The sequence below is a fragment of the Oryctolagus cuniculus genome, chromosome 11 (assembly GCF_051225735.1).
Source record: "Oryctolagus cuniculus isolate XC-2025 breed Fujian yellow rabbit chromosome 11, ASM5122573v1, whole genome shotgun sequence".
NCBI lineage: Eukaryota > Metazoa > Chordata > Mammalia > Lagomorpha > Leporidae > Oryctolagus > Oryctolagus cuniculus.
This window is the reverse complement of record NC_142877.1, coordinates 75,330,188-75,353,502: the sequence shown is the minus strand read 5'-3', so window position 1 is coordinate 75,353,502 and position 23,315 is coordinate 75,330,188. Positions and strand designations below refer to the sequence as shown.

Below are 23,315 nucleotides of genomic sequence, written 5' to 3'. Positions count from 1 at the left end.
CAACAAAATAGCCTGAACACACGAATACAACTCTAATGTCCTCTTTAAAGGAAAACTATGGATTTGAATATGAATGTGTTAGTGACACAAGGATGGTAGATCATATCATCCTGTAAGAGCACACTCAATAGGAAATTTAACTAATAGGTCTTGAGAGATTCATTTCTTAAATCACGATTTAAATGCACTAAGTATGTCCCTCATGAGTACAGGGAGCCCGAGGTGACTCCCTGAATGCATCTAGAGTCATTTATTCATCAGAACACATTTGGTCCACTTTCGCAGTTCCATATATTGAGCTTATAGCCTGTATTCCTCCACAACAGAGCAAACAGGAGAGGAAAGCAGCCACCCCGCCCTAGGGCATGGCCACAGTGCCTTGTGGTTATTTTGGTTATTTTGTTAGCTCTTTGGTAGGCTTTCTGCTGCTTGGTAGATCTTTTTAAATTGTGTTTCCTAAAATGTATGCCATTTGCAAGTTTTTATTTTAAAATGGTGCAAATTTGAGACTTATATAAAATAATTTTTAGTAAGATGTCAATATTATTTGTGCTTTCAAATCTTAGCACAAACCTGTCAGGCATTTTTGTTAGTTTCTCTATTAAAAAAGTGGAATTAAAAAAAAAAAAAACACATTATTTCAGGGTGTTCTAGACCCCAATATCACTACTTCTTATTAGAGTAAAATGGTAAAATATAATATACTCAGTAAATACATTAATGAATAGAATTAGCTATTGCCCTTTATAAGGTTTATATATCCAACATTAAACAGTGTAAATAGGGATGCCAGTGATGCATAGGATCTATGCTCCTCCTCAATTGTGTTGTGTAGTGGGTTCAAGAAACAGGGAAAATAGGTGCATAACATTTGTGTGGAAAAAATGGCAAGTGGCTCCAGGATTGAAAATTAAAGAAATAATGGATTCACTCACAGATAAATATTGTTCAAATGGCTGATCTCATGCAATTAAAAAAAGTCCAGTTTCAGGAACTCTAGAATGTAATTTGGGGGATGGGCCCAGGGAACAGGGTGAGTTTCTCTAGTGAATGCCTTTAAAGCCAATGAGGATCATTAAAATCTCAAATAAGTTCTCAGAATTCATAAAGATGCTGATTCCTTTGATCCACAAACTCAGAAATAAGAGTATGCCCTATCCAAAGGGAGCAATTGGTTTTCTACTTATGAAGCCCAGGGACTGTGGGAGAATGTGACTAGACTGTCTTCAGTCCTTTCTCATTAATGAAGGGAGTGGGTGTTATTTTCAATACAATAACCCCCTCACCTTACCCAAAAATAGTGTTCCCCAGTCCTACAGACAACAATTAGATGACAAAAGTATGAAAAAGCCTCAGGCAGCAGCTGATAAACTAGAAAGAGCGAGGAATCTGTAGTGAAGGGATTCATCACTCATTCCACTGAGAGGCTGCATTGTGAAGTTAGCTGCTTTGTAGATAATGGAATAAAAGCCACAATTTAGTTGCAGTTTTGAAATTACACCGTTCATGATAGGAACCCATTGTAACATCTAAAATGGTAATTTGATGACATATAAAAACTTAAATATGTAAGTGACATATGTAAAATGATCAGTATGTCCTTTTAAATGAATTTTTTCAAGGGCCTGTGTATTTCCAAACCAAGGACAACATAAAAAGACAGCTGGAGGAAAGGGAGAGAGAGGAAGAAAGGACAAAGGGTAGGAGGAGGTGGGAAGGAGAGGGGATAAAAGATAAAAGGGGAGAAGAAAGGAACACAAAAGAGAAAAAGGGACAGGAAAAGGGAGAGAAAGCTTTAACTGTGTGTTCACTTAAATGACTACACTCTCATATTGTTGAATATAAAATCATGCCACTAAACATACTGCATTTAAATATAGAGAACATTGGAAGCAATCATTAATTTAATTGTTCTTTCTGCTTCCTATGGGTATGAAAACATTCTTTGCATTTAGTTTCTTGTATTAAAAACATGAATATAGTAAAAAATATTCTTGGGCTTTCAAAACTAAATCCTTCAGGGTTGGGAACACACATGGCAGGGATAAAAACAGAATTCAAATCATTACAATCAGAGACTTAGCTTACACGGTATGAAAGAATCCAAGTTAGTCATGGGAAATGATCCCAGGAAGCTGGGAAGTATTAGAAGATATTAAGCAAGGTACAAGCGTGGGTGCTTCTAGGAGAATGCTGGTCACTGCGATTAGTTCTGGGTTGCAGCATCAAGCACTCTGTCAGTGAAAACTGAAAGTGCCATGATTCTCAGTGCTAAATATTAGCTACAATTTATGATGGACAGAACAGCAGATGAAAGGGTGATAAATGGGTGATGCCAACTCTTCGTAACCAATCAAAAGAATCTATATTTTGTTCCTTTTTCCTATCTACATACCCCTCTCCATTTCAAATCTCTATTATAGATATAATGGTTAAAAACAACAACATCAAAAAATGATTTGATCTGGAACTTTATAAAGTTCCAGAGAAATAAACCACAGAAAAAAGGAAATTTTAAACATTTTACAACATGGATAGTAGACCATTAAAAATGTTTGTTTTCATTAATGAAACTTATTTTTTAATTGCAGTACACAGAGTTTTAAAATAAACTATTAACTTCAATGCGTATTGCCATATAAGCTCCTTTGCAGACAAATGAATTTATTCCATTTAACAGAGTGGATAACAGAAAGCCTTATTACCATGTCTAGTCACCCATTGTCTGACTAGGACAACTGCCCACAAAGCAGTGAAACTCATGGTCTATTCCTTAGTTCTTTATTCAAATACTGAATCATCAATGTAATTGTTTTGTTATTTAGTGGATCCAAAACTGGGTTGACAGAATCATCTAGATAGATGACTGTTTCATACATTTCTATCTAGAATTTTTCATCTCCAGGTTTGAACATCATTACATTCAAACATGTTTTGTAGTTATTCAATGCTTATTATATCAGATATACCTGGCAAATAGTGAATTACATATTTTGTACTTGTGTGTGTGTGTGTGTGTGTATACAAGGAATGGGTGTATGCTGGAAAGAAATGGTAGAAATAAAATATAATTTCATGTGTTTAAAAAATAAAAGAATAAGTACTCATCTTGAAATATTTACCTCTTTGAGCTCACCCTCAGTATTAAGAAATTCTGTAACTCCACTGATCAGTTTAGAATTCATAAATAATGCTTCTCCATACCTCAAAAGAGAAAAAAATGTTCACATCAATATAGATAGTAATTTAAGAAATCTTACTATAAAGATTTTTTAGACTCTCTCTCACAGGTTGCATCTGATCAATGTGTCAAAGATTGCTGCATCTCTGAACATACAAGGTCTTTTCTGTAGAGTCAAGGAGGTGCACAGAGGTAAGGCTGTGCAATATCAGCAGATCCCACCTGATTTGTCCCATGGTACTTCAGAGAAGTCTACACTGTGGTGAATTTTCTCAAAATGGGGGTAGTCTAAAATTGGATTTAGGAATCACTTTTATATTTCCACACCAAGGCCTGAGGAGCAATGCTCAGCTATAAAGCAGCCTTGTTTCACTGTACAGGAAAAGGATCACAACAAAGAGAAGATGGACTCAGGACCAAGCTGGGCACAATAGTCATGTTCCAGATTCCTGGGTCTGGTCAATCATGGGTGATGTTGATGTTCTTTGATTTCATTCTTTTTTTAAAAAAAAAAGATTTATTTTATTTATTTTGAAGAGTCACAGAGAGCGGTAGAGGCAGAAAGAGAGAGAGAGAGGTCTTCCATCTGCTGGTTCATTCCCCAAATGGCTGCAACAGTTGGAGCTAAGCTGATCGGAAGCCAGGAGCTTCTTCCTTGTCTCCCACGTGGGTGCAGGGGCCCGAGCACTTAGGAAATCTTCCACTGTTTTCCCAGGTGCATGAGCAGGTAGCTGGATCAGAAGTGCAGCAGCCGCAGCTGGGACTTGAACCAGAGCCCATATGGGATTCCTGCACTACAGGCTGGGGCTTTAACCCGCTGTGCCACAGAGCCAACCCCTGATTTCACTTTTAAAAAGCAAACCAAACTTTGCAAAAATGTTCCCCAAAATACTAGCTCTTTTAAAATATAAATATTACAATATCTAACTGTGCATTTGAATTGTACATTCTTTGTATCACAAACACAATTTTACTAGACTCAGAATCCAAGGCAAGGAACCACTGGGTCAGTGAGTTGGAGAGTTCTTCTTTTACCAATTGTCTCTATTATCTAAGGATGCTTACCATAGGCTATCATACTCTTCAAACCAGCATAAGCAGACGAAAAAGTAAAGACTATGGGATTTTGGAAGCAAAAGAACAGCGCTGTTAGAAGAGGTTTTTTAATGCTGTCCTAACTTGTAGGGTCTTAATTTAGCTTCTGGAGAACTTAGTTTTCTCATCTGTAAAAGAGGGAACCAAACTGGGTGACCACCACGAACTGCTCTGAATTTAATATTGAATTGCTCCATGAAATAAAGTAAGATAAGTGAGTGCGGACAAATAGGTATTTAATTGTAATAAAATCAATATGTGGCTAAAGAAACAGCCAATGTTCTAGGGAAAAAGTAGGCTTTCTCTAAGAGACTGACTACTGCTTTTATTTATGCTGACCACCATGTGAACATGAATAGGACACAATCTCTTTCCTGAAAGTATTACGTTATCTAAGAACTGGACGTGTATACAGAGAATTTGTACTTAATGCGGCTATAGGACTGCTGATAAAATTATAAGTAGTGCTTAGAGAAGGTGGCTTTAGTTTTGGGGTTTGGGGACTGGCTTCTGGGAGATGAAGGAATCTCAATGGAGTAGTTATGAACAGGGAAGAAAGTAATTTTAGGCAGAGGACCAACATAAATAAGGGCAAGGAGGTATGAAACAGTATGGCAGATGCCAACAATTACAAGCAGCTCAGTATCAAGGGTGAAAAATTGTGAGGCTAGGGATAGAAGATCAAAAGACTCAAAGCTATGCTGAGGGCACGTTAAGAGGCTTAGATTTTAAGTACTGCACAGGACTATTGAGAGTTTTACAGCAGAGAAATATCACTTTTGCTTTTCAGAAAGATTTTTGGGACAAAGGGAGGGGCCATTGTGAATGAATACTAATGGAGACAACTGCAGAGCCAGGAGATGGAGGCTATTATAAGAGTAAGGTCAAAAGAGAAGAACTCACACTTAGGAAGTGAGGGTAAGAAAACAGTGGAAAAATTAAACATCTAGGAATTGTTATATTAACAAGACTCAAGCCTAACTCTTATAAATGGCAAAAGAAAGGGAGAAGCCTATGTAGACTTCCAGGTATCTGGCTTGAGTAATGCCTGGATGGCTAAAAGATTTATTGAGAAAAGGAAGACAAAGGGATAATGATAGATTGAGCTTTGACAGCATACTTCACCAGGGACCTCAAATTATCCTATATGATCAGGTGAAGGTTAAGTGACTCCAGAGAGTTAGAGAAACAATATGGGAGTGACTGAGAGTCTGAGAGTAGATGACAACTAAAATGAGGAAGAACCTGCAGCCTGTGAAGAAAAGAGCATCTTGGAGAGAGTCCTCATAAACTCCAAAATTCAAAGATTGACAGGAATAGGATCAGATGAGAAAGACACTCTATGACTTAAGACGAACACTACTTTATTTAACGTAGTGTCGAGATGAACACTATTTTATTTGCAGACACATTGAAATCTCAGTATTTCTATCTTTTAAATAGAAATCATGGATTCTGAAGCAAAACAAAGATGCCAGGAACCAAATATTTTTGGTATGGAATAAACTACATATGCCTAATATATGTGTAACCCTTCAAAGTCACCCTTTAAAGAAATTCTGTGTATTCTTTACAGTGAAGTGCTTGCATGTATTAATTCCATCCTAAGTATCTGACTATTCATTCTATAATATGTACGACAGAAGAATAAATTCTAATCTTCAAATCACTGTAAATTCTGAACTGAAAATATGAAAAAAAAAGGTTAACGTGCCTTGTTGGAATATCAGTGCTTCCTGAAATACATGTAGTTAGAAGTATGTCTTAATATGGCCTATCCATTTGAAATGAACTCATTTTACCAGGGCAACTGATAAATCTGTGCTTACATATAATAGTTTATACATCAGTTTTCTACAGACGAGACTGTAGATCTGCTTACTGTCTTGACACATTTATGTTTGGGAAGAACATGCAACATCAATTTGCTCCATAATAAATTTAATTATAGAATCCCATAAAGATTACCAGATTAATAAATTAGCATGTATTATAATATATTAAATACATAATAAAATATTTTCTGAAATTGGGGAAGAAGAATTTTCACCATGAAACAAGATATCCCAGTAATGAATTCTGTGCCACTGGACTCATACAATGATTCACATGGTTAATGTTTCTTCTTTCCATCACAGTTTTATTTCAGATATTTTTTGATATTTTTATTTAAAAAAATTAAACAAATTCTACAGGGGCCAGCACTGTAGTGTAGTGAGTGAAAGCTGCCGCCCACGACGCCAGCATCCCACATGGGTGCAGTTCACATACCAGCTACTGCACCTATGATTGAGCTCCCTGCTAGTGTGGCCTAAGGGAAGAAGAGGAAGGAGGCCCAATTTTGGCCCTTGCCACCCACATGGGAGACCAGATGAAGTTCCTGCTTCCTGGCTTCAGTCTGGCCCAGACCCCACTGTTGAAGTCATTTTTGGAATGAACCAGTGGATGGAAGATTTCTCTTTCTTTCTCCTTCTCTCTCTCTCTCTCTCTCTCTCCCCACCCCCTTCTTCCTCCCCCTCTCCCGTTCTTTCTGTAACTTTGTTTTCAAATAAATAAATAAACCTCTGGGGAAAAATGTTCTACAGAACTAATTGATATTTCTTATTAGAATACCACTGTATCTCTTTTATGCTTTATTTTTTCTATACTCATAACATTTAGGACACAGGACTTTCATGACATGGTTTCTTCTACTGTGGACAGTTTGATGCATTTTCAAGTTTTGGCTCTGCTAAACTTTGTGCCTTTCTCACATTTCCACATATAATTAATCTCTCATATCATCCTTTAATAAATAAATAATGTTAAAAAGTTACAAAAATCTGAGTTTCACAGGAGTGGCAACAACCATCTAGAGTGACTATTTTTAAATCTAATCCTATTGTTTGACAGTAGCCCTGACACAAGGGCCTCTATTTTTCATATGTCTGATTTAATTTACTAAAATATGGATGATTAAATTCTTGTTTTTACCTGGTATTTAGTATCTTCCATTTATCTCTGAAAAACTTCCAGGCAAGGTCTCGGCCATGTGGATTTCGAGCTACATGAATTATGACATCAATTGCATCTTGATCTAATACCACCTCAGAATTCAGTGATAGATTGAGAAGTCTACAAGGACAGAAATGTAGAGAAATTTTTAGACCAATAATTTAAACATTTTTATAGATTTGCAAAAATTACATGATCTAGTTTATCACATTAGAACAAATTATTGTTTATAAAAGGGACAATCATCAAATTAATAGTACTTTAATTAATTATTAATTAAACTCTAAAAAAACTTCTAGATATAGAAATCACAATTTTGGTTTGCTGAGACAGACTCTCCTTTAAAATTCTTTATCATGAACATTTTAGAGTAACAAACTAATATCCAAGGAAATAAGAGAAACTTCAGAGTTGTTTGATTAACAGAAAATACTTCCATAACAAAAGCTAATTTAAAAAATAATTGACCGACCTATTTAACAAATTTCTGTCATCACTGCAAGTTAAGGCTTCCAATAATATTTTCTTCTCTGAAATTGCTGTGGTGGAGTGGAATTTCATCCATATGAATTCCCAGACATCCTCATCCAGTAGTGACACTCCTGTACAGTAGACGATGTCTCTAACATTTAGCGGTATTCTAAAGAAGTAATCCATGGTGGTTTTCTGTTAATTAAAAGCTTCATAGACTTGAGTTAGAGACAGATACTGTCTCAAGTTCTTAGAAAGATGATTTTGTTAATTACATTTTGCCAGAAAGAGAATGACATTATGTAATGATTGTGCTCAAAAATATTTGTGACTGAATGAATAAACAATGCTTTTATTGAAAATGAGATAGTTTTGAATATAATTTATGATTCTACTAGAATTATATTTAACAAACACAGGGACATTAAATATTCAAAAAAGCAATTAGAAACAAGATACTTTGTATTTTCAACATTAATACACTCATTATCCAAATATTTTGTTTTCATAATTTATACTCAGAAATGACAAGAAAACAATGGTTAAAGATAGTAACTAATTTGGATAAAACAGAAATATTTTCTAACTTTTTGGAATAACTTTCTCTAAAAGGAATTTTCTCAAAATCCTTCAAATTGTGGAACCTAGAAGACTATAAATAGAGATAATAAATAGGTAATAAAACATAAGTAGGAAATTATGAGAATGTAGGAATAGTTTTTCCATACACTTAACTATTAAATATACTAAAACATGACTATGTAAACTGTTAGTGGATTAGGCTTGGCTATTCATAAATTATACATTTTCTGTTTCAATTATTTATTTAGTTAGTTCAGAGGTAGAGAGAGACAAAGATAGACAACACATAAAGGGCTGTCTTCCACTGGTTCACTACCCAAATGCCTAGAGTGGCCACGATGAAACTCAATCCAAGCCTCACATGTGGTGGCAAAGATCCAACTACTTGAGACTCACCTGCTGACTTCCAGAGTGCACACTGGTAGAAGCTTGGAATGAGTGGGGTTGGAACTTGAAATCCAGGAATTCAAATATGGATTTTGTAGGTGTGTTAACTGGCATCTTAACTGCTAACCAAAACTTAGCCCAAATTATAATTTTTCATAGTTATACTGCCATTGTGATTTTTTTATTAAATATTATTACTTTGCTTTAGTATATATTTTATATTTACTGACTTCTAGAAATTCTTCTCTAAAAGAATAATTTTTAATGAATTATGACTTTTATTTTACAATAAACCTTTCATATGTGTTTTTTAACTTTTATTTAATAAATATAAATTTCCAAAGTACAGCTTTTGAATTACAGTGGCTTTTTCTCCCCATAACCTCCCCCCAACCTGCAACCTTCCCATCTCCCGCTCCCTCTCCCATCCCATTCACATCAAGATTTATTTTCAATTATCTTTATATACCAAAGATCAATTTAGTATATACTAAGTAAAGATTCTAAAAGAAAAATTTAAAAACATAATTCAGCTTTTTGGTTGTAAGGGGAAAGGTTAATAGAAGCCTCCAGTCTTTGGACAGGCTAATTGGTGGGAGCAGGGGTAGGGGAGGTCTTCTATGCAAAGCCAGCCTGTGAACAGGGAAAAGTGTCTGATGTGCAGATCTCAACACAGTTAAATCTGATTCATGCAAAGAAATAAGACAAATCTCCAGAAATTTACCCTAATAAAATAGGGCTATAGAGAATTCAAAACAGAGAAGAAGCTCACTAGAATCAGGAGAACAATGCAAGAGTAAATTGAGAATTTCAACCAAGAGATAGAAAATATCTAAAACAGTAAACAGATTATGGAGCTGAACAACACAACAATTGAACTGCAAATTTTACTGCAGGGGTTTTAACAGGATACCAGATCATGCAGAAGGATCAGCAAACTCAAACATAACAACATTGGAAATTATTCATCTAGAGAAGAAAAAGTTCAAAAGAATGAAAAAGAGTGAAGAAACCTCAAGGGACTTCATCAAGTAGACAAAGATACTCATGGCTGTGGGTTTTGCACCGTTGTAGTATTCAGCAGTCCAAGGAACTGTCTCTGTTCTTCCCCTAGCTGGCTAGACCACACCAGACTCATGAGAACCCTGAGAGTGGAGAGTCAGAGGCTAGCTCTTTGGGCAACCCTAGAGAAGTGGGAGCCCTGAATGCCCAGATCATCTTCCTCTGAGAGGGGAAACCAAGAGCTGGGATGTTTTCCTCCCATTTACTCTGTGCTGAGCAGTAGAGAAAACCTGTGGCATCTACTAGTCCAAATGTTGTCTTCTCTTCCCTCTCCCACATGGCTAAACTGTGGCTGACCTATCAGAGCTCCACAATTGGCAAGGCATATACTATTTCTCTGGGTTATTCCAGAGGTGCTGGGGTACCTAAGTGTGAGTGAAATTTTTGCCTTTCTAGGAGGCAGCTGATAACTAGGGTTTCTTACTCATTCACTCCGTGATGAACTAGAGGAGAATCTACAATGATAAAAGCTGCCATCTCCCTTATCACTCAGGTCGTTCAACTGTTCTGGATCCTTCAGAGCTCCAGAACATGCAAGACAGAAGCTACTTTTCTGGGAATCCATCTCAGAAAAGTTGGAGGCTGGATGCATGACCCAACCTATTATCTTCTCTTGAAGATGCTTGGAGTTAGGGATTCTCTTCCTGTCATATAACAATGAGCCAGGTGATAGAGATTCTGATGAAGGTATGTCTCAAATGTCTCTACTGGCCTTGATGAGCTTGTTTTTAGAAGCCTTTCAATAGTTTCTGGATTTCTCACAGAGGGAAGTTGTCCCTGAACCATTGTTGAATCAATGGCTGTGGGAAGAAAGAAGATCCAGGGAAATAAACAGAGATATTCTATCCATTGGTTCAATCTCCAAATCCCCACAACAGCCAGTGCTGGGCAGGTCAAAACCTGGAGCATGGAACTCAATTCAGGTTTCTCATGTGGGTGGCAGAGACCCAGGCACTTTAGCCATTACCTGCTGCCTTCCAAGGTAGGTGTAGCTGATCCAATAGCTGGATCAGAAGCAGAGCTGGGATTCAAACTCAGGCACTCAGTTATGGGATAGGAACATCCCAAGTAATGTCTTAACTGCAATGCTAAAATACCTATCTCTATTTTTTAAATTCAGAGTTTAATCAGTCAACTTTGAGATATACTTAATATCGCTAAGACTGGATTTCCAAGTGACCATTCTGCTCACCAGCTTGTAGTTATACTTGTTAAAATTCTACATGATTGAAAAGGACATAGGTTAGCTGTGTCTTTAATGACCTTCTGTATAGCAAACTGGTCACATCAAGAACAAAGGAGAAATCTTGAAAGGGCATCCAGCAATAAACTTTTAGGAAAAAACTAGAGACTGCTCCAAGGAAGTCTAACACAAGTTATCCAGACCAGTGGAGGTCTTGTAGAAAAAGCTGTCTATTATAGGTGTAAGGTCTACGTTTGTATCTTCAGCTGCGAAATGAGAAATACTGCATAATTTGGATATGCTTTATAAGAAACTTCAGGTTTCTTGCATCGTGGATGTATCAACTTTGTTACTGTGAAACTCAAAGCATATATATGTCTACATATATAATCTCAAGATTGTTGATGATCCATTGAAAACTAATCCTCAGTCTTAGTTGCAGACTCCCCAAATCTCAGGAAAGGAATACATCTATTAGTGAACAACAGGCAGTGCAATTGCATATGTTCATACAACTCCTTGGAGAACAAAGACAAAACTGACTAGCCAAAGAAAATTGCTATGATTTTCCTAGCATTTCTACTCACCCCATCAACTCCTCATCTTCCTTCGCCATCTACCAGATAAACAATCAATGTACAGTTCACAAGATCATTTCTACTCATCACTGAAAATAAAACAAGATTGCTAAGCACTGAATATGCCAAGAGCCCTCAATTCCCAATGATTTCCATTGTTAATGAAACCCCTTTTTTCTTGCTAAATTTGTAAAGATGTTCTAATAATATTTTAGCAAAATGATTGCTCTGGGGACAATTTAAGAACTTTGTGTATAAACCAAAGTCATTAGGAACAAATGAAAAAGCTCATTTGTTTGGAAAGCATGAGCTAAAAACCCACAGAACCCATAGTTATGAACAGTACAAATGAGTCCTGAGAGACACTCAATATCAGGATTACAGGGAGAGAGAGCCCCTCCTAGTGAACATGAAAATTGTTTATGAAGTTGTGAATATCCCCATGGTCATTTTCTTGTTATATGCTAGCTCAGAAGTAAATCTTTTAATAGAATTTTATCATCTGGGAAGGTAATCTGTGCTGTAGCTGGAAGGAACTAGTGCACTGTTTGCGGATACCATTGTGTACCATACATAGAGAAAAACAGCATAGGATGAATGGGGAAACTCGAAGCCAAAATGAAATGCCTTTATCTTCTTTAAAGGTTAGAATACTTCAAAAATTATGCATATTTTGTGTAACATGCACTGTGGTTTTTATTACATTTTCATTTTGATTTAGATTATGACAGAGTTCACTTGTAAAACAGCAGTTTTGAAAGCAAAGAAGTTCAATATAACCTTTTAAAATGATTTATTTTCACATTCAGTGAAATTTAATTATTTTGCTAACAGCAAATACTTGAAAACTAAATATTAGGGATGCATATGTTAAAAATTATCTGGAAAGGTAAGACATAAATCTTTTAGGAATTTTTTAATTGAGTTAAATAATAATAATGGCTGTCTTGGTTTGGACTGCTATCATAAAATACCATTAACTAAGTGGCTTATAGACAGAAATTTATTTCTGTCATTTCTGGAGGCTGTAAGTCTTGAGAACAGGGTAGCAATATAAGGGCCTTCTCTGGAGTTGTAGGCCCTCTCTAACATCTTTATTGTTGTATCTTCACATGACAAAAAGAGCTAAAGAGCTTTACGAAGTCTTCCTTGTAAGAGCATTAATCCCATTTGTGAGCATTCCACCTGCAAGAATAACAGTTCCCAGAGACCCCATCTGCTAATATCTATCACATTTGGGAATTAAGATTTCAACATACAAATTTATGGAGCTAGATTTCAGCCCAAAACAATGGTAGAAGTAAACTAAACATAATAAAAAGGCATTTTAATTAATAAGTAGAAAATTGTGAAGTGGACAATTAAGTGTAAATTAAGATACATACTTAATTTATGAGAGTTTGCTATGAATATTCTCAATGCTGTATTATTTAAGGTAAAACATCTCATTCCATCCAAAATATGAATATTAAGTGTCTAAGTTATGACACAGTTACAATTGAAAATGATGTTACAGACTAATATTTAATTATGTAACATATTTTTGATATGAAAAAACATGTAAATTTATAATAGCATGGTGTGAACTTTAAAAATCAAAAAACATATATGTTCTTAGGGAAAGTGCTTAAAAGAATAGATAAGAGAATATTGGCCGGCACCGTGGCTCACTAGGCTAATCCTCCGCCTTGCGGCGCCGGCACACTGGGTTCTAGCCCCGGTCTGGGCGCCGGATTCTGTCCCGGTTGCCCCTCTTCCAGGCCAGCTCTCTGCTGTGGCCAGGTAGGGCAGTAGAGGATGGCCCAAGTACATGGGCCCTGCACCCCATGGGAGACCAGGATAAGTACCTGGCTCCTGCCATCGGATCAGCGCGGTATGCCGGCCGCAGCGTGCCAGCCACGGCGGCCATTGGAGGGTGAACCAATGGCAAAAAGGAAGACCTTTCTCTCTCTCCCTCACTGTCCACTCTGCCTGTCAAAAAAAAAAAAAAAAGAATATTAACAAGGCTTGCCTCAGAATTAGGGCATCATAGGTAGCTTAGCTCATTTATTTCAAATTTCATAATTTATAACTTTTAAAATGACTTTGAAAATAATATATAATTATATTTACAAAGAAAATCTGTTACAATTACAGTAGAAACATTCATTATATAAAAATGTTACTGAATAATATATGTAAATAATTCTTATGATAAATTGAAAATATCTTTCATAGGAAAATTATACTTTACAAAGGAAAAAACCACGATATTGAAATAAAAATTTGGATGTGTCTATTTCTAAGCAAGTTCTCCTTGGATCTAATTTGGCCAGTTACTGCCTTTCAGTCTCAGTAAGTCAAGGTCATTGCTTCAGGCTTAACTTTTTATCCTAATTGAACAAGGTTAAAGTATTTGAATTCTAAAGTCTCTTCTTGCTCTGTTAATACAAGATTCTTTTCATTAGTGATTGTATTAACACTGAAATGTGGATTTAATTGTTCTCAAAGACAATAAAAAAATTTCTCAAGCCATTAGCCTCTTTAAGACAACCTCCTTTTTTCAGTGGCTCTAGACATGCCACTGATATAGAGCTGGGCCTAACATTTAATTACTTTTAATTAATTTATAATTAATTAATTTGTTTGAAAGACTATTTGCCTACCCTAAAAATTAAAAGCTTTAGTTGAGGTTTCTTTGCCAATACTCTAAATCTTGTTCTGTCTTATAACTGCTTGTAACTCTTATCTCTTCCAGGACAGACAATTTATGACTTCAAAGAATCAAAAATAACCTACATTTATAAATGTTGACCTTGTACACAGTGTCTTCTACCCCATTTTTTTTACTGCTTCGTCTGCTGCTAGGAAAGTCATCTTAAATAAAACAAAGGTGTTTAGAAGAAATATGTGGTGTTTTACACCTGTTAATTTCCTCATCTGGAAAATAGAAATAAGAATTCACTTAGGGTTATTACAATGATTAAATAAGATAATACTTGTCTAGTGCTTAGCACAGTGCCTGGTGCACATCAAGGGCCTAGCATGGTCTTTATCTACCTGGTGTGCACAGCCCAGAGCTGAGTACACAAAAATTATCTCAATATCTACTAATCACTTTCCTTTTTCTCATTATTTGTATTATTACTATTATTATTAAGATGAAGTTTCAATCAATATTTCTGTCTTTCTCAATGATTAACAGCATAATTAATAAGCAGCAGTAAAATGTTTAAATGATATCACTGAAAGTAAAAGAATAATTCATTAAATACATGACTAATAATACGTTCAAACTTAAAGTGTTACAATAAAATATATTTGTATAATTACACCTAAACTTCCTGGCATATTTATAAATCAAAAGTGATGCCACAGAATCCATATAAATGATTCCAGGTGTCTCAAAAACAGTCCCGGCAAAGGGGAACAGAATTCCATTTCAAAGGTGCAGCCAGTGACTGGAGGAAAAGTCACCAGGCAATGCAGCTGTTAGCTGAACACCTCTCACTGTGCGGCTAGGCCAGCTCTACTTCCAGGGGATTCGTCTTCTTGTGTCTAAACAGCATTTTTTCCTTCCCACTAAACCTTATATATAATAAAAACGAATAGTTTTTCCAGTGAAATTAGTAAAGAATCACTGCACCACAAAGGAATAGTATTGGAGAAACCTGGAGAACAGAAGAAAAAAATGTATGTATCTGAATGTTCTCTGAAATGATGTGTACTGCAACTTCATATTTCCATTTTGCATGGTGGCAAAAGTGGCATATGCTTCTCTTTCTATATGAAAAGAATAATTGTTGGCAGGGGATCATTCTTATCCAGGATATACCCAAAGATTATGTTTTAAAATGACTATGCTCTTTTAAATGGCTTTTAAAATTAAAGTGAACTTACCTTGAAAGGGACATTCACTCTATCTAACTTGGCATAATATAGATGAAATTAATCTCAAGCATTTCATCCCATATATAAAGTGGTTGCGATTTCTAGTCACCATGCAACTGGGTAGCAAGGGTGAGGGATGACCAAGGTTAAAGTATTTGGACTGTAAGACTTTATAATTGCTAAAGCAGAAAAGCATAAGAAAGTGAGTGGCCCCCCAAGCATTAAAGGGAAAGTGACAAAAAGGAGACATCACAGGAAAGCTAAAAACACAGAAAGAATACAAGTGAGAAAATTAAAAGGCCAAGAAAAGAATAGCAAATATTTACAAGAAAGTCAAAGGAAACCCAGCAAATCATTACTGGAGAAATTGTGATTTGTCTTAACTTCCTCTTCTGTCTGGATTTTAAGCTCATCGTACTGAAAACCTTATAACTCTGATATTTAATATTTCACATCTTTAAACTCACGGCTTTCTTGCACATTAAAATCATTCATATTGATAAGAATTCAAAAATTCTTTGTAACAAAAGCAGAAAAGTTAAGTATCAATGACACACTAAAACAGTGAGCAGCAGGCTGCTAATCTAAGTAGCTCTCAGAGCACAACATAATTTAAAACTTAAGAGGCATACAGTTGTAGAAGTTCTGAAAGGGCTGACAAGCTGCTGTATTTATAGATGCCTCTGTTAACAAACGAGATAAATTGTTTTCTGGTAATTGCCCGTCTATTATTCATGGATTTCAACTCACCCTGACTGTGAATATTTGGGTTGCTTTTTCACTCAGCTCTGGTCAGGGCACCATAAATCTAAGTGTCTGCTATGATATGAAGTCCACCTATTTTTAAAAATGGTGTTGTCTGAATCACAATAATTAGGAATCAGTAGTTTTGCTTAACTGTTAGGCTGAAAGATGAATGATGAGAATGACGCATTAGTTACAAAAGTGAATTTACATGTAACTGTTCTCATTCAAGTCACGGGCCAGGTCTAAGTGTCTATAAAAACTCTGATGGATTATATTCGGCTTCACCTCAACAAATAACTTTTGTTGCCTATATATAATTTATAGCAACAGTCATCACCTTTTGCTTTCTTCACACAAAGGTTGAAAAATTATACATGATTATTATATACTACAAAGTACTACTTTCATAAACATGAGGGATTGGTATAAATGTGTTTCATTTTTATCTCCTGTGCACTGTCAAAACCACTGAGGATAATAGGGGTGATTCTCCAGCCTGAGCAAAGCTGACTACGACTATAATAATTCGGTTAAATTTTTTTTTGGCATAACCACTAAGCTGTTATAACTAGGTGATGGATAATGTAAATCTCCCACTAGAAAGTTTCCCAACCCCAAAATAGATTTTATTTTGGCCAAAGTAATTTTTACTATTTGTATGTGTGGGTAGATATGTGTACATGTATACTGGCCAATATATAATTCTGCAGGTTTTCATAATTTTGATTGAAGGCTTTACTATTTAAAAAAAAAAAGGTGTACTTTTTTTTTAAGATAGGGAAGTATTCTTATTCACTTAAAATCTGAGATGTTCCATGGCTTCACTGAAAGATACTTTGACCTTCCTGTTATCTTTTATGTGAAACCATAAAATGAATGATAAATTTCATATATGTGTATTTATGGAATATGGATTGACAAAATTAAATTTTGAGAAAGAATACTCACTAAAATAGTTATGAAGAATCTAGCTGTGTAACATATAATAAAATTATTAAAATTGAAACAACTAGGGTTTTGGAGAAAAGACAAGGGCATGAGTACATGAAAAAGAGGAAATTAGACAAAAATTGCAAATTTTGCATTGGGACATAATATAATTCAAAACACATACATCCAAACAGTGGATTCAGGTTTATTACTTTGTGAAATACTTAGAATATTTGATCTATATGCATATGTACATATGCCTGGCAGGTAGTGGTGACAGTGCTACACACATCTGAGAATAACGAGAAAACAATGTGTACATTAAGTGCTACCACACTGCATATTTCAGGATAAAATAAGCATGGTTTATTTATATATGAAAATTAAATAGAAATCATTCTGGAGTGGATGTTTGGCATAGCAATTGAGTTGCAACCTGGGTACCCATATCTCATATTAGAGTTCCTAGTTTAAATCCTGGCTCCTCTGTTTCGATCTGGCTTTCTGTGTTGTGCACCCTGGAAAGCAACAGGTGATGGCTCAAGAACTTGGATCCCTGACATTCACTTGGGATATCAGGATAGAATTCTGGGCTCTTGGCTTTGACCTGGCCCAGTCCCGGCTGTTGTGAGCATTTGGGAGAATGATACAGCAGATGGAAGATCTCTCTCAGCCTTTTAAATAAAAACCAGAGTAAATAATTTTTAAAACTAGAAATAATTTCAATTATTTTATTTTACTTTTTAATTATAAAAAAGAATTTAAAGAGAACAGAAAGAAAAAAGAAAGAACCTCTAAATACTTAAAGAGATTCTAAACATTGAGTATAGGTATTTTGCCGTGAACTCTTTGAAAATCTCTCTATATTATTCTGTCTTCACACAACGAACTGTTCCTGTGTTTTTCCCCTACCCGATTAAAAAAAAAAAGCTATGGTAGTAGAAAGTTATAATTTTGACTGAATTTTGTGAGCAACAGGAATGAGTCACCTGCTTTATATTTATATTTCTTTTTCTTCCTTTCCTTGATGAAAATCTTCAGTAGTCCAAATAGGATGAAGTTATCTAAAGTCAGAAGTCTTACTTGCAGTGTCTCCTTGATATTTCATCAAAGAAAACTTATATAAACTACTGACTACCAACAAGTTTGGAAAGTAAAGCACAGGTTCTGGGTATGTGTTTCTTCCTATGGCTGCCACAACAAATGACCATAAAGGTGAGGGGTTAAAAAGGAAATGTATTCTCCCACAAATCTGGTGGCAGGAGTCTGCCATCAAGGAGTCAGCATGGCTGGTTCCTTCTGGAGAATGGGGAAAATCAGTTAAATGCCTCACATCTTTGTTGTTAAAGTGAAATGCCTTGGCAACCTTTGTTGTTCTTAGGTTGTAGATTCATCACTCTGTCTTTAGCGGCTCATCCCTATTTCCCTAAGGACACTTGAGATTATATTTAGGGCTTTTCCTAAATCCAAAATGAGCCTACTTTGAGATCTCTGAGTAACATTTGAAAAGATCCTAATTCTAAATACAGTCTCATTCACAGAGTTTAGGATTTGGAAGTATCTTTTTTTTATTTATTGGAAGATTTACTTATGTAATTGAAAGAGTTACAAAAGAGAGGCCTGTGCCGCGGCTCACTAGGCTAATCCTCCACCTGTGGCACTGGCACACCAGGTTCTAGTCCCAGTCGGGGCTCTGGTTCTGTCCTGGTTGTTCCTCTTCCAGTCCAGCTCTCTGCTGTGGCTTGGGAGTGCAGTGGAGGATGGCCCAGGTCCTTGGGCCCTGCACCCCATGGGAGACCAGGAGGAAGCACCTGACACCTGGCTTTGGATCAGCACAGCGCGCTGGCTGTAGCGGCCACTTGGGGGTTGAACCAACGGAAAAAGGAAGACCTTTCTCTCTCTCTCTCTCTCTCTCTCTCTCTCTCTCTAACTCTGCCTGTCAAAATAAATAAATAAATAAATAAATAAAGTTACAAAAGAGAGAGGGGGAGAGAGAGAGAGGGGGGAAAGGGCAGACAAAGAGGCAGGGGAGAGAAAGTGTAAAAGAGACTGAGAGAGTGAGCCATTTTCCATCCACTGACCCACTCCCCATATGACTACAATAAATTAGGGATGGGCCAGGCCAAAGCCAGGAGCCTAGAGGTTCTTCCAGGTCTCACACATGTATAGCAGGGTTCCAGGCACTTGGGCCACCCTCTGCTACTTTCCCAGGCCATTATCAGGGAGTTGAATGCGAAGTGGGGCAAGTGGGGCAACCAGGGCATAAACCAGCATACACATAGGATGGCAGTACCAGCTATGCCACAATGCTGGCCCTGAAAGTATCTTTTAGAAGTTACTATTCAATCCATCACAGTAAGTACTTATGTTTTTAAAATTCCTGCTATTGGCAAGAAATTACAAGTTATCAAAGATCTGCATTTCTCACCTCTGAGATATTTTGACATATACATACCATAAAACAATTTAATGATTAGAGAATATTTTGTCATAATTGTCATCTTGTTAAATAAGTGTTATAATACTATCATTAGAAAGAAGTCTAACATGAATTATTTTCACTTTTACTCTGAGATAGAATTAATAGAAGAGAAAAAGTCCCAAATCTTTATCACAAGAAGGAAAATATACAAAAACAAAATGTTGGTATTGTTGAAGAATTCTCCTCACTGACAACAGCAATGCTGAGAAAATCTTCGTTAATAGTTATTGTAGTCAATGCAATGACCCTTCTAGTCAATTCATCTAAACTTGTCAGTATAATCTATTCATTGTGAATAAGTAAGAATTCTTTGGAAGCTGCAAGTATTTTTGTTGGTTATTAAGCTCTGGCTTAAGAAATAATAATGATAACTATTGTAAGTTTAATTAGAATTGCTCCCTGAGTTGTCCATGTAAATCTCTATTAAATTAGGACTTGCATTATGATAAACAGGCTGTTAAAATAGAGCTATTTTATAACTAATCAATAGGCATATCTTTGGAAAAATGATACAAAAACTCAATAATACTATGCTTGAAATAGGTATCATACTAGGCAAAATACTTTCATGATAAGAAAGTGATTATTGGCATAAATAGAGGAAAAACCAATTACATTGCAAAGAAAAAAGTTAAATTCAATCAAGTTATTTTCAATAAGCATACTTCTGTAAAAATTAAAATAACTTGAAAGAATACTATCGACTATTTCCCTCCATGCATGGTAACAATATAATTTTTAAGGTAAAAATGTCAGGATAAAGCCCAAAGTGTTGAAACAAGGAAAGTAAATGCATAGTTATTTTCACATTTTAAATAAGAATATAAAATCATTAATGCATTTAAATTAAAACCTAAATGTGACTATAAGAAAATTAAGAGAAATATGTACTTACTGGAGTGATATTAGCTCTAGGGACAATTAAAATTAAAATTCTTGCAATACCAAAAAGTAAATTAAAAATAGAACCAGATTGGTAAATTCCTTAAAGTAGGTTATTTAGTTGAATATTTATCCCATTATGGACTGAACTAAGTATACATTGAATTCTCCAAATAACAAGAGAAGGCAGTACATTCATGGTGATTCCAGAGAATTTACAGAAAAGGGTGACCCAAAAGTGCTTTTGTATATTCAAGCATAGCCACTTTTTAACTCATTTTATTATAAGAAGATCTACACTTACACAAGTAATAACTCAGGTTGGTTATCGCTGGCTATGAAGATTTCACAATACACACATACTACTCCTTGTCTACATAGCTTTTCCAGAAGGTCTGTTTGATAATGTACTCTAATCTTAGAATAGAGATCCCCTAAACCTTTGAGGAAGGAGAATAATCGGTTAACTGGGATCTTTGCTGCTCTCAGCAAAAAAAAAAAAACAAAACAAACTGATTAATTGTTTTTAAAAAAACTATAAATCATATAGAGGATGTTCTTGTGTTGGTTTAGATTCTGCTCAATCAGCTGAACATTTTGTAAGTCCCACAAATCTAACCTTGAGAAAGGACATTGAGGAGGAAGACCATTTTTACACACTGTTGTTTACACTTAACATTGCCTTTCCTTGTTAGCCCTAGTGAATGTGGATCTTCCCTGTAGACCTCAGGTCAGTTGTCAATCAGCAGGAATTCAACCAAACTGATGGGTTAAATTGTCCTTGTCTGAGTGTGCATCAAAGTTAAACTTTTACATTATTTGTATATCATCTAATTAGCATCGGTCAATGCCACCCACATGCTTTTGTTCACTGTTGACTCCCTGGTGCCATTTAGCATGTTCCATGGGACACATAGCACAGACTAGTATATATTCAGTATCTAAATCAAGTACTGTACAAACAAGTAGACATATAACCATGGAAGAAATACGCCACAATATTTTAGAAGCAGAGTGAAAGCTAAAAAATCAAGTTGACTATTAACAAGATATCCTATTACCCAGACGCAGACACGTGAACCTGTCCCTGCAACTGCCACATTGAAGAAGGCAGCTTGTTAAAGATTTTGTTTTCAGTCTTAGAGACTAAGGAGAAATAAGTGGATAATAAGTTGTCAAGAATGATGAAGATGATGTTGATGATAACTGAGAATGTCAGAAGTTCCCACAGAACTCTATTTTAAAAATGCCCATGGCCAAGAGCTTAGTGTCCATGCTGGGGTTAAGCAGGCAACACTTCACAACAAAATGACCAGCCATACCACTGAAATATTAAGTTTCTATGGTCAAAAGGGAATGGAAGGAGGTCATTACCCCTTAAGCTTTTTTCATAAACATATAATAAAAGTTGGCCAAAAAAAAAGACCCTCAAATTTTGCATAGCAGAAAACCAGTTGAGAGTACTTTAAAATGTACATTACAAATATTCACCTCAAAAGGTTGCTATGAAGAATGTTTAGGATGGAATTTGCACAAGGGTTAAAATAAGCAGGGATGCATAAAACTCTATTATTAGTGTCCTGTTTTGTGCAGTGTGAAATAGGAAAGAAGTCAAACAAAATTATAATGTAGGATGCTGAATTACTTCACACTGAAAAAAACATATGAATGACTAAAAACACAGCTCAAATAGTTTTAAGCTACTTAACATCATCCACTGAGAATATAAGTACTTTATATAGCATCTTTCCTAAACCTTTAGAAATTAAAATTAAATAATTTTTGATATCATGATGAAAAAAAGGTAGTTTCTATGCTAGGTGTCAGTAGGAAGCTTAGAGATATACTACTTGACTAATAAAAGCAGTGTTAGCTAACTAGTGAAATAGTAATTTAAGCAAAATACTTAAACACATGTAGGAAAATCATAAAAAGTAGTTTGAACCTAAAGATATAAACTGCCAATTTATAACACAAAATTGAGCAAGCAGTTGCATATTTAAAGGGGAAATATATAAAAATGAAATTAAGAATTGTATGAGGTTTCTAGGGACATCTGTAAGAATAAATTCCAGGCATAAATCCTTGAAGTGTATTCTATATTCACATATCTGTATCTACAGATGTATGTATGTCTTTAAATAGATAGTTAAAAGCCTTTGGATTCTCAGTGAAAGGGATTAATAATAAATGAAATAAAATATATTTATAAAAAATGATGAAAGAAATAAAACATTAGCATAACCTGCAAGTGTTAGGGCTCAAGAGCCACAACTTATGTTTGGGATATAGTTGCTATTCAGCATTGTGATTCCTCAATTCTCTGTGTCTCAGCTTTTCTTTAAGCATATTCTCTACTTGGGCAGTCTCATCTACCCCTCATTCTCTCTATTTCTACTCCCACACTAGGTTACTCCAAAAACCCATGGAAAATGCATTTCAAGTATGTTTATTTGAATGCAAAAATTTTTGAAATTCATGCATATGAGGCTCAAGAACTTTACAGAAAATATATGACAAAAATAATTTGTGGGTTTCAATTTTCTTACAAAAGAAAATTAATTTAAACTTTTTCATGTATGCTTGTACTAGTGCAATGGCATTCAAAATGAGTTAATTCTCTGGGTGAAAGGGAAGTCTTTCCAAGGAGTACCTAAGGATACTGGCAGACCCATGGGAATTATTTCCAAATCCTAACTTTGATATAGGTGCTTTTTTTTTATGAAAGCCCTTCTATTTCCTCCCATTTTTTTTAGAAGAAACACATTTTTTTTCATCATCTTCCATCGTGTGATGGTAAACAGTGCTATAGCAGCAAAGACAAACTTCTAAGTATCAGTGACTTTTAGGAAATGAGTTTTTGAACTTTAA

General features: G+C 35.4%; 1 protein-coding gene across 2 annotated transcripts in view; it reads right to left on the bottom strand.

Annotated features, from left to right (window-relative positions):
• TRHDE (thyrotropin releasing hormone degrading enzyme) overlaps window positions 1-23,315 on the bottom strand; it is a 425,213-nt gene that overhangs the window by 4,202 nt on the left and 397,696 nt on the right. For both annotated transcript variants that reach the window (XM_070051462.2, XM_051845675.3), the window contains 3 exons: window positions 7,743-7,910; window positions 7,250-7,390; window positions 3,123-3,204 (listed from right to left, as the gene is read on the bottom strand). In XM_070051462.2, coding sequence (XP_069907563.2) covers window positions 3,123-3,204; window positions 7,250-7,390; window positions 7,743-7,910 — 391 coding nt within the window. The remainder of the gene's footprint in view (window positions 1-3,122; window positions 3,205-7,249; window positions 7,391-7,742; window positions 7,911-23,315) is intronic.